This window comes from Pipistrellus kuhlii, unplaced genomic scaffold (genome assembly GCF_014108245.1).
Source record: "Pipistrellus kuhlii isolate mPipKuh1 unplaced genomic scaffold, mPipKuh1.p scaffold_m20_p_12, whole genome shotgun sequence".
NCBI lineage: Eukaryota > Metazoa > Chordata > Mammalia > Chiroptera > Vespertilionidae > Pipistrellus > Pipistrellus kuhlii.
The window spans coordinates 9,730,412-9,748,030 of NW_023425427.1; the positions used below are offsets into that span (position 1 = coordinate 9,730,412).

The 17,619-nt window shown below is 44.1% G+C and overlaps 2 protein-coding genes across 3 annotated transcripts in view; one reads left to right on the top strand and one right to left on the bottom strand.

The window, feature by feature from the left end:
* The window catches only part of RAD23B (RAD23 homolog B, nucleotide excision repair protein), a 32,300-nt gene extending 19,812 nt beyond the window's left edge, over positions 1-12,488 (bottom strand). Inside the window, exon 1 of one of the 2 annotated variants that reach the window (XM_045579936.1) lies at positions 12,047-12,488. In XM_045579936.1, the coding sequence (XP_045435892.1) occupies positions 12,047-12,112 (66 nt within the window). In that variant the 5' untranslated portion in view covers positions 12,113-12,488. The remainder of the gene's footprint in view (positions 1-12,046) is intronic. The other variant, XM_036433118.2, reaches the window with a different exon arrangement.
* A 158-nt stretch (positions 12,489-12,646) lies between these two features.
* Positions 12,647-17,619, top strand: part of LOC118716214 (U3 small nucleolar RNA-associated protein 14 homolog A-like) — a 72,091-nt gene continuing 67,118 nt past the window's right edge. Inside the window, exon 1 of the mRNA XM_036433117.2 lies at positions 12,647-12,855. The gene's annotated coding sequence lies outside the window, so the exon portion shown is untranslated. The remainder of the gene's footprint in view (positions 12,856-17,619) is intronic.

Below are 17,619 nucleotides of genomic sequence, written 5' to 3' on the forward strand. Positions count from 1 at the left end.
GGAAAAATAAAGATTTTTATTTTGGAAACCAGCCTGGTTTGTGCCCTCTCATAAGCTGGGATTCTTCAGGGGATGTCGGAGAGCTGGTTTCGACCCGATCCCGTAAGCCAGGCTAAGGAACTCCATTGGTGCACAAATTTGTGCACTCAGCCTCTAGTCAATATATATAAAAAACTAATATGCTAGGTGTCCTTCCTATCATCTGACTGGTCGCTATGACACACACTGATCACCAAGGGACAGACACTCAATGCAGGTGCTGCCATGACACGCACAGGCCAGCACGATGGATCTGGCACCAACAAACCAACACTCGGCTTCCCCCAAGTGGGACACAGGTCCCGCCACCACTCTGGAGCAACACCCCACCAAACTGCAGCCAACGCTGCCAAGACCCAATGGCACAAAATGTGGCCCATAGCGCAGCCTGAAAATGGGTGTTGTGGGCTCCAGGTAATGACGTCATATCACGTAGCAATGCCCAGCTTCTTCTCCCTAGCAACTAGCCTCCACAGAAATGCAGGTGGAAACATTTTACACTTTAACCAAATATCTGTGAAGCGTTTTCCCGTGTCTCATCTCATTTGATCCTTACAGAAGTCCTGGAATAGGTAGATAGGAAATTCAATGGAATCCCATTTTCTTTTCATTAGCTGGAAAATAGAGATTTAGAAAGATTAGAAACTTGACCCAACTGAAAAGAAATGGTGGACCTTGAAAACAACTTCAGGTTTTTTTCACTATGCAGAATAGAGTCAAACACTGCTGCAGTTAAATATTTTACCCTTTGTTCTTCTTGTGTAATCTATAAAAATCTGCTTCGTGTTGATATTTACTCCTGTGTTGCTGACTCCTGTGTACCTGAAAGAGAAGTTGGGTGCTTCACTGGGCTGGAAAAAGTTTAGCTACATCAAAAAGCGGGTCTAATTAAGCAAGTTTATTCTTTATCTATGAAAGGCTAAGTTGACTCACACATGTGTGATACATATAAAGCTCTCACCAGCACCAATCACATGCATGTGTTTCCATCTGTCATCATCGATCGTGAACTTGACTGACACTCCATTATAGAGAAAGGGCAAACAGTAATATTAAGGTATTTCTTCTAATTAATTTCCTTTCAACATGCATGAATTTGTGCACCAGACCACTAGTCCACAAAAAAAAGGAGACTAGCAGATGGGTAGCTCTGGTAGGCCCTTGTAAAAGATGTCTCAATTTTTCTATATTCTCAATCCTACCTAATAAAAGAGTAATATGCAAATTAACCATCACTCTGCTACAATTAGAGTATGAAAATAAACCCAACCAAGATGGCTACCAGAAGGTAGGCTTGGGTTTCCCTGGCAACAGAGGAAGCCAAGCTTTCCACACACACTGGCGGGCCCAAGTCTACACTCAAGGATATAGTTTCAATTATAGAAGGTAAACATATCCAAACAGAAATGGCGGCAGCCACAGAGCAAGCAGGAGGCTTGGCTACGCTCCAGGCTACAAAGTTTCAATTGTAGAAGGTAAATAAATTCCAGATACCAGGACCTCCTCTTGGTTGCCAGGGGGCGTGGCTGGCCTGCAAGCAACCACAGGCCCCTCAGGGAACCCCACCCTGATCTGGGACAGCCTTCAGGGCAAACCAGCTGGGCCCACCCATGCACCAGGCCTCTATCCTATCTAATAAGAGTAATATGCAGACTGACCATCACTCCAACAGACAAGATCAAGATAGCTGCCCCTATGTGGTCAAAGACCCTGCCCCCATGTAGACACAAGATGGCCACCACAAGATGGCCAGCAGGGTAAGGCAGTTGGGAGGGACCAGGCCTGCAAGGGAGGGCAGTTGGAGGTGATCAACCCTGCAGGGGAGGGCAGTTAGGGGCGACCAGGACGGCAGAGGAGGGAAGTTAGGGCCAAACAGGCTGGCAGGGGAGCAGTTAGACATCAATCAGGCTGGCATGGGAATGGTTAGGGTGATCAGGTTGGCAGGCAGAAGCGGTTAGGGGCAATCAAGAAGGTAGGCAGACTAGCAGTTGGGAGCCAGCAGTCCTGGATTGTGAGAGGGATGTCCAACTGCTTGTTTAGACCATCCCTCGAGGGGTCTCGGATTGGAGAGGGTGCAAGCTGGGCTGAGGGACACCCCCCTCCCCCACCGGCGTGCAAGAATTTCTAGGGTTATCAGCTGAAAATAAGGATAAGAAACATGAAATCTGCCTAGGGCAGTGGAAGTGAATGTAATAAGGAAACATATGCCTAACAGGCAATACATAGGGCCTAGTTAAGGCTGATGTTTATGAATTTATTTTTATCATTTTCCCCCCTAGGTTGAGAAGTAGTATCTTTAATGAAGAAAATCCGGAGAGCATAGAAAAGTAAAAAGAAGAAAACAAAATTATCCCAATTTCCACTATCCAGAGATAGCTTTTGGCTGTGAAAATGGCACCAGGTGTTAGAGCGGTGGAGTCAAACCAGACATCTGTTCAACAACATTGGTACTTGAGTTTTGACTAAGAAAGAATTTAGAATCAAGACTGGGCTATAAGAGAAAGTTTATTTAGAAAGTCACAGAGGTAGAAATGACCCAGCTGAGCTGCATGGGCTCAGGGAGCAAGTTACAAAGGCCAATATTCATGAATTTAAGTGAGACAAGTCAATGTGTTTATCTTCCAGTTGCACAGATGCAAGCACAGACATAGGGCTGAATTTAATCACATCTGGAGTTTTATAAGCAAGAACAATGGAGTGGGACCATATTGCCAAGTATTGTCACAGTTCTAAGCTCTTTCTGTATATTATCTCAAACTCATACAACCTTCAAAACAACCCTATGAAATTAGTATTCCAGTGGCAGTGCTCTCATTTTAGATATGAAAACAGGCACATAATTGAGTAACCTGCCCAAAGTCACATAGCAAATGCTACAACAGGACCAAAACTCTGGTAGCCTGGCTCAAGAGAGATGCTATGCTGACCCTTCATGTAGGTGATTTTAATCACCAGCCCTATTTGTAGCGGGGCATGGGTGGAAGCAGTAACACGCTGGAAGGAGTGAAAAGAAATATGGAAAGATGGATTATAGATCTCACTAGAACTGGAATCTGAGAGAAGGTAAAGTAAGATACCAAAACCAGATAGTGGGGATGAGGAAATTGTTACAGCTAACAATAATGGTGTTAGTTGCTAATCAATGGGATCGAAGTAGAGTAGAAGAAAAGATCACTGGATGAAAATTTAAGGAATAGAATAGGCCAGAGGATGGGCAGGATCATCTATCATGGGTACTGAAACTACATGCCAAGGTTATTGACTATGTGACCCCAGGCAAGTTACTAATCATGCTGGGCGTGATTACTTATTTTTAAAGCAAACACTATATATTTTTAATTATTCTCCTGTGGATTTCTTTTTAAAACAATGCCTACCACCAGCTGTGAAGCTCAGAATATTGTAATCAATTTCATGTTTTTAACCCACTGATGAAAATAGCTATACCAGGAAAAGGGGGGATGTCAAGGATAATTACCAATATATGTCCACATGTACTATATTCACTTCCTCATCTCCCAAACATTCCTCAATCCACTCAAATCTAACTCTGGCCCCACCGTTCCATGGAGACTACTCATCAGGGTCAATGATGATCCCCAAGTTGCCAAAATCAAAGGTCATGTCGTTTTAAATCTTACTTTTGATTTCTAAATTATTAGACACATTTGACCTTTTCATTTAAAAAAGAAAAAAAAAATAAATATATATATATATATATATATATATAGTTTCTATTTTTTTTATTTTTATGTATTTTATTGATTTTTTACAGAGAGGAGGAGAGAGGGATAGAGAGCCAGAAACATCGATGAGAGAGAATCATCGATCAGCTGACTCTTGCACACCCCCTATCGGGGATGTGCCCGCAACCAATGTACATGCCCTTGACCGGAATCGAACCTGGGACTTTTCAGTCCGCAGACCAATGCTCTACCACTGAGCCAAACCGGTTTCGGCTATACTGTTTTTTTTAATTGATTTTTTTACAGAGAGGAAGGGAGCGGGACAGAGTGTCAGAAACATTGATCAGCCACCTCCTGCACACCTCCTACTGGGGATGTGCCTGCAACCAAGGTCTATGCCCTTGTCCACAGGCTGACTCTCTATCCACTGAGCCAAACCAGTAAGGGCATTCCTCCTTCTTGAAATATTTTCTTCTCTTGGATTCTTCCTACCTTAAAGATTTGCTCTTTGACCTCATTACTATTCAATCTTCACCATGTTAGATCATCCCAGAATTTAGCTATAGGCCTTCTTACCCAGCAATACTCTCATCAAGGTTCCTCAATTCTAATACCCTGTTTCCCTGAAAATAAGACAGTGTCTTATATTAATTTTTGCTCCCAAAGATGCGCTAGGTCTTATTTTCAGGGGATGTCTTATTTTCCATGAAGAAGAATATGGTACACATTTATTGTTAAATAAAAATAAAGGAAATTTATTGCCTGTATCTGGCATGGTAGTATGGTAGTTGTCAACACAAACCAGACAAACTGTGAATCCTACAGTATCAAGAATTTACTCATTTATTCAATGACAATCATGTTATCATCTTCTGGAACATCATCATAACAATCCAATTCCTGAATTTCCTGGTGAATTTCTTGTGACTCCATTTCTTTCAGAATCAGTGGACCAAATCTCTCATGTTTAGCAATAGCATTCTGAGACAGGGCCTGGGGGGGAGGGGGCCTTATTTTCAGGGATGCCTTATATTTCACTCAGAAGGAAACCTGTAAGTAGGTCTTATTTTCGGAGGGTGTCTTATTTTCGGGGAAAAAGGTAGCATAGATGTTAATTAAATTCATTAGATGAATACTTTAGGCATTAGGGCTCAAAAAAAGACTAGGCATTAAAAAATACTGGGTGATTCCTCATCTAGTCCCATGAACTGAAGTCAACCACCTATGCTGCCTGCCTATTGTCACTATCTATCTCCAGCCCAAACTCTTTGGAGTTGAGATTCATACCAAATCTCCTTAACATCCCCACTTAAACGTTTAATAGGCATCTTAAACTTAAGTCTTGAGGCCCCATACCAACTCCCAAACCTGGTCCTCTCCCAGCACTTCACATCTCAGGAAAAGAATTTAAGTAGTCACATAATTTATACATCCAAAATCTAGGTTTAATCTTTGATTCCCCCCCCCCCCCCCCCACCCCACCGCCAGCCCATCAAAAAAGTCTCAACTCTACAATCCTAAGCTATCTCAAATCTATCCATTTCTGATCATAGCCCCATTTCTACTTCCTTGGTCAAAAAATCCACTGTTTAATACAACTGTGCAAGCCTCTTAATTGGTCTCCCTGCTTTCACTTCTCTTTATTCTACTATCCATTCTCCATATAGCAGTCCAAGTAACTCTTAAAAATCATACAAGAAATCATTTTCCACCTCTGTTTAAAATTCCCCAACGGTTTCCTATTCTATCTCGAGAACCCCCAGTTTAGTTGATTAGAGTCCTACAGATTCTGGCCCCTAAACTAACCCTCCATCCAATCTCTAATTTATCTGCCCTGCTCCCTACACCCCACCTACCAGATCAGCAATACAGCCTTTTAATTTTTTATGCCTTTTTTAATTTTCTTTTTTGTTTTTGTTCATCCTCACTTGTGGATCTTTTCCCATTGATTGGAAGGAAGGCGGAGGAGGAGGTGGAGAAAGAAAACATGGAATGACTGTCTTCTGAACACCCCTATTGGGGATCGAGCCAAAAACCCAGGCATGTGTCCTGACAGAATCAAACCAGTGACCTCTTGGTCCACGGGACTACTCTCAACCCACTGAGCCACAATGGCTGGGCCATTGGTTGCTTCTAGTTTGTGCCCTGACTGGGGATCAAACCCACAACCTTGGCATATAGGGATGATGCTCTTAACAACTAAACTCCCACCAGGGCTTAAGGATCTTTACCTATAGAAAATACTCTCCCACCCTAACCGCTTTGGCTCAGTGGGAAGAGCGTCAACCTGTGGACTCAAGGGTCCCAGGTTCGATTCCAGTGAAGGGCATGTACCTTGGTTGTGGACACATCTCCAGAATGGGGTGTGAAGGTGTTTCTCTCTCATCTATGTTTCTAACTCTCTCTCCCTCCCCCTCCCCCTCTGGAATATATCAATAAAATATATATATATTTTTAAAAGAAAATACTCTCCCTATCTGAGTGCTTATTATTGCTCAGATCTCAGTTTAAATGTCACCTTATTAAAAAAGGCTTTTTGTGATCAGTCAATTTAAAAGTAGCCACCCTGACTTGCACTAACACATTACCTCACCCTATTTCAATTCTCTACATAACCATTATCTGGTTTTAAAGTTTTGATTTTTGACTGATTTATTCCACTATAATGTATGCACCATATCAGCAGGTCATGACATTTAATAAGTATTTAACAAATAGTAAATGAATGAATCGACATGCAAACATGAGGGTTCACTGACTTGACAAGTTCACCAAAGAATGCATCGAATTCATTCAAAAGATCTTTATAAAATGCTTACTGTGTGCCAGGTATAGAATGAGCAGAAGTCTGGCAGATTTCCCAGGTATTCTCCATATTTTGTTTTACCAATATGCCAACAAGCCTTAGTTTCATTTCTGCAATTTAGATTTTAATATATTTACTACTTGATGTTTTAATCATCTAAGAAATACCTACAATGAGGCATTATCTCCATGACAACTGTATTAAAATACAATAAACCACAATAGGAAAAGTCATTAATAAAAAATGGCTGGCAAACACCACATACAAGTACTAGAGCAAGAGCATAATCAACATTATGGGGATGAAAGGGGCCACATGCTAACCTGACAAGCTCAGGAAAGGCCTGCATGGCAGTCTTGAAAACTTAAGACCTAAAGGAACCACAAAGATTGTCTGAAATTAAAACATTAACTAAAAGCAGTTATGGTGGGTAGTCATGCCCTAGGGCCTAGGCCAATCTTTACCTTAACTGAGCCTATTGTCTTATTGTCTTTTTGTATCTATGATAGCATATCTTTGAAATGTCAAGGTAACTTGTAACTTCCCTTTTTCTGGACTCCTCAGGACACAACCAAGGGACTGCCTGAAGACAGATACCACAAATTCCTTCATTATTGTTATGTTAATTGTTTACTTAAATGTCCTGTATACACCTAAGTAAAAAAAGTATGTGTCTATCATTTTATTTTATTCAATCCCAGAAGTTTCCCCTGCTTTGATTTCTTCTGCCTCTCTAATTTATCTCCAATAGATTTCATGTAACCAACCCACTTCTGCCTCCTCCTTTGATTGTAATGTATAAAAATAGGTGAAAAACTACCATTCTTTGTAGCATTATACTAATTTGTTGAGATTCTGCTTTTAGCAATTGTTGAGTTTGGCTCAAGTAAACTCACAAAAATTCTTTACAGGTTTGAATGTTTCAACAACTAGAGGCCCAGTGCATGAAATTCGTACACGGGTAGGGTCCCTAGCGGCTGCCAGCCAGATACTCCCTCCCTTGCCCTGGCTGCCTACTGTCGAATTCCCAGACAACTCCTGGTCAAGGGGACAATTTGCATACTATGCTTTTATTATATAGGACTAGAGGTCCAGTGCAAGAAATTCGTGCACTTGGGGTGAGGGGGTGCAGGGTCCCTCAGCTCGGCCTGTTCCCTCTCACAGTCCGGGAGCCCTTGGGAGATATTTGACTGTTGCAGAGGAGGGAGAGGCTCCCGCCACTGCTCGTGAGCCTGTGAGGAGCGGGTCTAAGCTGCAGTCTGGCCTCCCTCTGCAGGAGGCCACTGGCGGCCGTGAGACCCGAGTCCTGGGCCTCAAAGCTGCTGTGGCTTTGTCCGGATGGATGTCTGGAAATTGCCCACCCTAATTAGCATATTACCCTTTTATTAGTATAGATAATTACATTTCAGCTAGTGCATTTAAAGTCTCATCTCAGCTGGGTTGTTATTTTTTGTCAAGTTATTGAAAGCACACAATGGCAGGGGTTAGAAGATTGAAGGATTAAATCTATATACTACATATTCTTTCTTGTCATTTTCATTGATATAATAAGATCTGCACGGCATTAGAATATCAACTTTTCTTCTTTAATTCACCTGTTCCCCCTTAATGGGTTTAAATAATGGCAACCAAAAAAATTAAGTGACTATGGATCTGAGCTTAAAAAAACGTTGTGTGCTCCATTTCCCTCTAAATATCATCACAGCACCAACCTTTAGAATTTTTAAGAATTTTGTATGAGTATCAGTCTATTAGATATTTCAGAATGCTTTATTATATAGCTTAAATTTTTTTACAGTGTCATCTATTTAAAATAGAACTCCACACAATGAAGACTGCTTTCTTCACTTTCTTTCTACATTGTTTGAATATTTTATAAGACAAAATGTATTACTTTTGTAATAAAAAAGACGTTTGCAATGGTTCAAAATGGCTAATAAGTGTTTTGTCAGTCTGACCAGCATGGCTCAGTGGTTGAGCATCAGCCTGTGAACTGGGAAGTCATGATTTCCATTCCTGGTCAGGGCATAAGCCTGGGTTGTGGACTCAATCCCCAGTGGGGTGCATGCAGGAGACAGAACAAAATTCTCCTGCCTTTCCCTTTATAGCCCTAAGCCAGGACTAGGTCAACTAGGTTTCCGAAGACCCAAACCAGGTCCTAAAAGTCCCTATACTGCTCCAGTCAAAGCTCACTCAACATTTGTTCCACAAATGAATCGCTCTCATAGTTATTCTTATCTCTCAATTCTTTCTTTCACTGATTTTTGTTCCTGCTCGTCCCCCATAAGTTTATCTACTGGCAACTTGAAGTTACTTATTTCCCTCAGTTCATTCTAATAAAAAAATTAAACAAGGACAAACCTTTGAGCAGCCAAAATAGGTCTCAAAGACCAAAATATGCGTATTTAATGTGGGTCTCCCTACAATTCTCACTATAATTAACTTCCATTATTATTTTAGACTAGAAGCTCAGTGCACTAATTCATGCACGAGTGAGGTCCAGCCGGCCGTGGGGAGGGGCTGCAGGGGGGGCCCAGTAGCATGGGGGGGGGGGCCATGGATGGTTGGCCAGCTGGCCCTGCCCCTCATTGGATTAGGGGGCTGATGGGGGTGGAGCTGGCTGGGGAGGGGCTGCGGACCAATCAGAGGTGGGGCTGATGGGGAGGGGGGGTGCAGGGGGAGGGGAGAAGGGCTGCAGGACTTCCCATCCTCAATCAGGATGGGAGTGGATGATCAGGGGCAGGGCTGCTGACAGTTGGGGCCAAGGACACACCTCTGGATCGGGCCAGTTCAATGGCAGCAGTGGGTGTCATAGCAACCAGTCATTCCAGGGATTATAGCATTCTGGTTGATGGAGATATACACACACACTAGAGGCCCGGTGCACAAAATCCCTCAGCCCAGCCTGCACCTTCTCCAATCTGGGATCCCTCTCCCGATCAAGGAGTGCTGGCTCCCAACTACTCACCTGCCTGCCTTCCCGGTTGCCTCTAACCACTTCTGCCTGCCAGCCTGATCACCTCCTAACCACTCCCATGCCAGCCTGATTGATGTCTAACTGCTCCCCTGCCAGCCTGTTTGTCCCCAACTTCCCTCCCCTGCAGGGTTGATCACCCCAACTGCCCTCCATTGCAGGCCTGATCCCTCCCAAATGCCCTCCTCTGCTGGCCATATTGTGGTGGCCATCTTGTGTCCACACAGGGGCAGGATCTTTGACCACATGGGGGCAGCCATCTTGTGTGTTGGAGTGATGGTCAATCTGCATATTACTCTTTCATTAGATAGGGGGGAAAATATGTATATATACATCTATCTCTGATATCCTTGATTACCTAGTTTTCTCAACAGATTAGAAACAGGATACTTATTAGTCTCTCTATACCAGAGGTGGGGGCCGTATAAGGCCAGATCAATAATTTGGTTATGGCCCTGACAAGGCATTAGGGGTGAGTTAATTAAATGTTTAAACAAATATAGCAAGCTCATTTTTAAGTTGACAATTTTGGATAGCCTGTGAATGTTGTTATAAACATCTAAATGGCCCTTGGCAGAAAAAAGGTTCCTTATCCTTGATCTATACTCACATGGTCTTCACTACTTTTCTTATTTTAATTCTACATTCAAATTGTTTTGAAAATATTAACTAAAAACCACTCTAACGATAAAATAGTTCTATTTTTTTTAAATATTTAAAGTCATTAAATGAAAATCTACAATTCACTTTAATTAAAATGTCCCATATAGCAGGTTAAATGTTTTCATTTCTTGCCCCAGAGTGTTAAGTTTTTACATTTCTACAAGTAGAACAAAAAAAGGTAGAGAAGCCACTTTGTAACAATGAGCTTTCCGAAAACATAATATTCTAGTTTATAATTCATATAAATACACTGCCTTGAACCAAAATCAGACATTTAATAAAGTTTTATCTGAAAACATTAAAAAGACAGCTGCATTTTAACTTTTACCCTGTAACTTATTAGACACTAAGCAGTAAAGGAATATTCAAGAATCTGATTTCTATTAGTAGTATCAAATCCCAGGGTATTGTCAATTACTTCTGAGGACACTGAAGTTTCTCATCTATAACTGATATCTTTTGCACCTTTGAAAGTTTAATCACAGCATACTTCTGCACATATCTTGAAATAAAATCATTTTGTAAAACAATTCCAAAAAGGTCGGAAACTATGCCTCTTAAATAATATTTCTTAAATAATTAAAGATGTAGAAAACTTTACATTAAATGAGACAGATAAACATACACTACTCTAATCTCACTCAAAGGTAGCCACCGATTAAAAATCAATTCCATTTAGTGACGACCAACTTAAATACTACTCAATTTTCACATCTCTGCAAAGCAGGTACGTAACATTTACTATTTTTAAAATATAGATGGACAGAAAGTTGCTGGTTTAAATTTAGCATTATGACAACCTCAACTGGTGTAGATAATGGCAATTCCAAAACATAAGCAGCAAATATAAGATTGTGGCATTATTAGATTCTTGGTGTAAAGTTGTTCTGCAGTCACACATACAAGTCCGCATGATAATTTGCCATGTGGACTTCTGAAGTGTTCAAAGGTTTAACTGCAGAAGAGAGTCAAAGTTTTTGGGTTTTTTTTCTCTCCCATAAAGTGCTATGATTGGGGCTGAGGGGGAGGCAGGGTTCTACCATTCCGAGGACCCGTTCGTTAACCTGGACTTGAGTTTGAGCCTGGATTTGAAGGGGGCTCTAAAGAAAAATCTTCATCACCAGAGGGTCTCAAAGTGCACCTATGGGTGTGGATTCGGTGGCGGGAGAACTTGCAGCCAAAGGATTCAAGATATATAGGCAAATAAAATAAAAAAGTTACCAATTCTGGGGGGGCAGGAGAAGAAGGCACGGAATTCACTTTCTCCACCCCTCACCCTCACCCTGAGAGAGACGGAACATGACACCCCTTTTTTGAAAAGCTCATTATCTCCGGTTACCATCTCCCTAGAGCTTAAGCGCCTAACCAGGGCCACGCAGCGGTGGTAGTGGCGACGCCGGCATCTCCCTCCCCCACCTCAGCACCCACACCAGAGGGCCCGCCAAGGAAGCCCTGGCCCCACCCACCCACCCACCCCATCTCCACTGAGGACTCTCAGGCCAAGGCCTGCAGCACCCCGCGCGCGTGCTCCACGCCATTAGCCACCAAGGCCTCCGGCGCCCGGCCACTGACTGCTTCCTCTTACTCCTGCCACAAAGCCCTCCGAGGCCAAGGCCGAAGGGTCGGGTCCGCCGCACGCCACCAAGGCCGGGGCGCTGGGACCCCCCCGGGCCCGGCCAGCACCCGGAGGAGCCCTCGGGCCTCATCCCAGCGCTCGGGGCACGGGGCCCACGCACCCGGAGCTTCCCTGGTGCACCAGGGGCTGTCCCCGCTCGGGCGCGCCGCCGAGCCCTGCGCACTGCCGCGCCGGCCCCGGCCCCGGCCCGGCCGACCCCCTCGTGCTACCCGCGGCCCCAGCCCCAGCCCCTGCGCTCGCACCGTCTCCTCGGGGTCGATGTCGATCTTGAAGGTCTGCTGCTGGAGGGTCTTCAGGGTGACCTGCATGGTGCCGCCGCGCAGCTCCGCCGCCGCGCCTGCTCCTCCAGGTGCTGGCCGCTGGGCGGGTCTTTGGCCTGGCGTGGCCCCGGGGTCGCCCGCGCTCCTCCTCGTGCGCTCGGAAGGAAGACGGTGGGGGTGGGGATTTGTCACATTCGCCCAGCGGGGCCGGCCTCTCCCCGCCGCCGTGGCCTCGGGCCGCGCGGCTGCCTGCGACTGCGGCCTCTCCCGCGAGATCGGGCCCGCCTCGCTTCCTCAAAAGCACCGGCCCCCTGAGTGGTGCAGGAAGCTCGAGAAGCTCTTCCGAGACGAGCAAGAGAGTCCGCTAGCTCACCACGGGCTGGTGGCCGCCATCATCGTGACTCGCCGAGAGGTGCCCCTTCCCCCACCCGAAAAACCTGTGTGTGGGGGGGTGGGGATGGGGCCGGGCGGCGCAGCGCGCAGGCGCAGGTTGCGGCGAGGCTGTGCGCCGGCGCGGCCAGGAACTCCGCCCCGGAATTGGGGCGGGGCGAGCGCGGCTGCGGCACGCCCGCGGCGTGCGCAGGCGCAGCAGTGCCCGGGTCTCGTGGGTTTCAGGGATGCCTCGTCGCGTCCGCCACCTGGGCGGTTCTGCCGCTCGCCGCCGCTCCGCCCTCGTCCAGGCTCCGCCCCCGGCGGCCCGAGTTGCGCAACCCGTTGGCGTAACCGGGAGCGCGACGTGGAGACCCGACTCGGTGGATTCCCATGCTCTGCAGCTGGGGAACTAGAGGGCGGTAGGTCGGGGCCCGAGTTAAGTGAAAGGATCACGGTTACCATCGACATGAGCCCGGCGCTTACCAGATGCTTGCTGTGTAGCTGAGCCTGTTTGGGGGTGACTGGTGCTCTCATCTTGAGAGCACGGACTAGCGGCCGACCCCCTGCGTGTACCTTGAGCCTAAAGAAAAGGGCCCATAATAAGGTGACCAGACGTCCTGCTTTTGGTCCCGATTTTTAAAATCGGGACTTTTTGAAAACGCCGCGGGACGCGGGACAAATTGTTCAAAATCAGGACGTCTGGTCACCTTACCATAACAGTCAAGCTCTTTCACCCCTTTGGGCACAACTGTCCAGTGGTGTTCCTCATCTCACCCAGAGTGAAAAAGTTGTCAAAACTCGGCCCTTACTTAGCTCCTGCCTCTCGCCGTGTCCCTCTCCCCGCTAGCTCTGGGTGGTGGGGATGGTGGGTGGTAGGCATCCGGCTGCCTTTGCACCAACTGTTCCCGACCTGAGTCCCCTCTTCCCCAGACACCTGGGTGGCCCAGTCTCTCTCCTCCTTTGAATCTTTACTCATATGTCACCTTCTCAGGGAGATCTTAGATACCCGACTGAAAGCCGCAATTTCCCCTAGCTCCAGGAACCTGCTTTTATTTTATTTTCTATCTATAGCATTTATCATCTTACGTTTTTCACCTCTCTTCTCTAAACCCCAGACTGAAAGCGCACAAAGGCAAGGATCTTGTTTAGTTAACCGATACAGAAACATGCCTGGCACATAGACACACAAAGGTTTGTGGAATGGGTGAATGGGCTTCCGGTTCCTCGTCAATCAAATGAGGATGCTAATAGCATTCAACTCTATTGATTATTGGGGGCGGAGGGAGGGTGTTGGATAATGTATGTAAAAATCTTAGTAACAAGGAACATAATAAGCAGTCCATAGTAGTTAGCTAGGAATAGGATGCCCATTTACAGATAGGAAAACTGGGGTATAGAGATATTGAGTAATGTTTCTGGAGACACCCTCTTAGTAAATGGTTAATCCAGAATTTGAACCCAAACGGAATGGCCCCAGAGCCTTTGCTCTTAGCTGCCTGGTTATTCTGTGTCTTAATAGGGGACATGAAGGTACTCCCTGTGGCACATTTGACTTTAAGTGGTTCAAGTAAAAAGCTGACACGATTAGATTACACTAGCTATGAGACCCACAATGTATTTCTGTGGGACAGCAGCCCTCCCTGATACGCTGTCACTGCTTGGTGTTCCATGGACACTAGGAGTTCAGATAGGACTTTGTGGAATTTCCCCTCACCTCCCTCCCTCTTCACTAACTTAGTATTTCCCCTTCACAGCAAGTATTTACCCATTTTGTAATTCAATATCTAACCCTCTGTCTTCTGTTTTCCTGTATCTACTATTTGTTACCAGGTGGTCTCATCTTGTCCCTTGTTTTGAAACTTAGCAGAGCCCAATATTGATTTCCCTCCCTCAGAGCCTCTCTTCTCCCTGAAACTTTCTCCTCTCCCAGTTTCCTTCAGCATAGTTCCTGGCACCACCATCTTACCCAGTTGGTCATACCAAAACATCATCTCTTAGAGGTCTTCTTCCTCCATTTCAACCACCACATCTAATCCATCATCCAGTCCTATCAACTTTATTCTCCAAACCGTATTTCAAGATTCAACCATTTCTCACCATTTCTCCTTTTATCGCCTAGGCCAGTGGTCGGCAAACTCATTAGTCAGCAGAGCCAAATATCAACAGGACAACGATTGAAGTTTCTTTTGAGAGCCAAATTTTTAAAACTTCTTCTAACGCCACTTCTTCAAAATAGACTCAACCAGGCCATGGTATTTTGTGGAAGAACCACACTCAAGGGGCCAAAGAGCCGCAGGTGCCTCGAGAACTGCAGTTTGCCGACCACTAACCTAGGCTAATCCATCATCCTTCATCCACCTCCCACTGGTCTCTCCATTTCCATTCTTTCCCCCCAACAGCCTGCGAGTCAGTGATCTTTTTTCAACAATAAATCAAATCTTGTCACATATATTAATAACTAATTACACGTGAGGATAAGATTCAACCTCTTTACCTATCCTTGGACAACTTCCATGATCTGACTCTTGCCGTATTATCTCTGGCCTCATCTTTTTCTCATTCACTGTCATCCTTCTGCACCACATTTCTTTCACCCCTCAAACAAGCTAAGCTGGTTCTGGCCTCAGGTCTTTGCAGTTGAGATTATTTAATTTTGAAACTGTCTTCCTGTATCTTTAAATAGCTAACTCCTTTTTATCATTCAGGTTCCAAGTTAAATTTTACTTCCTTAGATAGGACTTCTCCAACAACTTTCATAACATACAATAAACATAACTAGGTGTACCGGTTAATAATTTGGATGTTGTGATCAAAGAAAACAGGATAATTTCAAGAGAAACAGTAAAAGTGCTTTACTCAAAGTAATAACCGTCACTAGCTACACATTTCCCCCATCTTTTAGGTAGTTGTGGATATCTTCCCAATAGAACTTTCTTGTTTTGAGGCAAACCATTCAGATACCCAATTTTCCACTTCTTCATACGTTTTGAAGTGCTGCTCAGAAAGTGCATGTGCCATCGATTGGAACAAGTAGTAATCTGAAGAAGTAAGGTCTGGTGAATATGGTGGGTGGGTTTAATACTTCCCAAGCAAGATCTTTTAATATGTCTTTAACTGGTTTTGAAGTATGTGATGTTTAATTATCATGAAGCAAAATTACTTTGCCGTGTCATCACTTTTAAAGCATTTAAATCAGTGTTCACAAGTATCTTGAAATGGAGAATGTTCATCATAAACTTCCCGAAGTAAACCATAACTTTCAGCAGCACTTTTCTTCAAAATAAAGTAATGAATTAAAACTTCCTGCAAATGCTTTTTTTTTTTTTTTTTTTTTTTTTTGGCATGGAATTCATTTTTTTTTTTTTAAGAATAGCAAGAATCTACTTTTTTAAAAAAAATATATTTTATTGACTTATTCACAGAGAGGAAGAGAGAGGGATAGAGAGTTAGAAACATCAATGAGAGAATCATCGATCAGCTGCCTCTTGCACACCCCCTACTGGAGATGTGCCCACAACCAGGTACATGCCCTTGCCTGGAATCGAACCCGGGACCTTTCAGTCCGCAGGCCGATGCTCTATCCACTGAGCCAAACCAGTCCCGGCTGAATTCAACATTTTTAAGCGTAAAAATATCTATGATGTTAACACTTCAGAAAATTTGACATATGAAGTTTTGAAGCTTGTTGTCAATACAACAAAATAGCACACAAATCAAATCGTATATATATCAACATGTGCAACTCCATCTATTGAAAAAAAAATCCGCATTATTAACCAGTACACCTAGTATATTGCCCTTTACTCTAGGCATGGCAAAATTCTAGGCACTTTACAGGGATAACCTCATTTGAGCCCCACAAAATTCCATGAGATAGGTGCAACACAACACTGATTTAAATTTTTTCATGACTCTACCTGAAGTTATTATTTTTAAACTTATTTATTATCTATCTCCCATGATTACCCCACTTTCCATGTTTCTTCTTGGGGAGAGGAACTCACTGCCTTATTCACAGCTCTTTCCCGAGCTTATAGATGGGATCCTGGAATACAGCAGGTGCTAGCTGCAAATGTCGGTTGCCTCTCAGCTATAAACTTATCACCCCATACCTATTTTTTTGTAAGATAGGCAAAAAATACATTTTTCTGGTGTGCTGCAGAATTGTAGTAATGAGTTTATGTGTGCCATGACATGACAAAGGTTGAAAAAATTGCCCTTTTAGTGGGATAATAAACACATAATCTAAAATTAAAGGTACCGTATTTTTCGGACCATAAGACGTTCCGGACCATAAGACGCACCAGTTTTTAGAGAAGGGAAATGAAGAAAAAAAGATTCTGAAACAAATAGTGTCCTAAAATATTTTATGTGCATTAAAACCCAACATCACAGTCATAAACACATGTAATCAACCCTGTAAAGTGAACAGCAGCATTTAGAACCATTTTAGAGCCGGTCAAGCACACAGAGACCACACAGAGCCGGGCAAGTAAAAAAACTTTTTTTTAAAAGTATATGTGTAGGCTATATTTGGACCATAAGACAGGGACTTTTTCCCCCCACTTCTGGGGGGAAAAAAGTGCGTCTTATGGTCCGAAAAATACGGTATTTACAATATATCAGTGATAATAAGTATTGTTCTTTTTAAAGCACATGACGAGGCCCAGCTGGTGTGGCTCAGTGTTTTAGCATTGACCTATGAACTAGGAGGTTATAGGTCGATTCCTGGTCAGAGCACATGCCCGGGTTTCGGGGTCAATCCCCAAGGAGGGGTGTGCAGGAGGTAGCTGATCAATGATTCTTTCTCATCAATGATGTTTTTATCTTTCTCCCTCTCCCTTCCTCTCTGAAATCAATTAAAAAATATTTTTAAAAGCACATGAAATGGGGGGAAAAGCACATTAAGAGGATCAATAGTGCTCAGAAAAAAAATAGAGTTGCTGCAGAGAATGTGCCAGATATCTTTCATTCTTCTTCCATCATTCTGTCTTTCCTCTTCTTCACCCAGCAATTGGCTCCAAGAAGGCTGACCTATATGGGTTACCAGAGTTGGCTTCCCAGGGAGTCCTAGCAGTAGATGGGAGGGAGGAGAGTGAAATTAGGCAATTTATTTCTCTTTATGGTTGGCAGTGCTCTTGATACAAGGTCATTGCTTCTATAGGGCGGCCCTCCAGGTGACT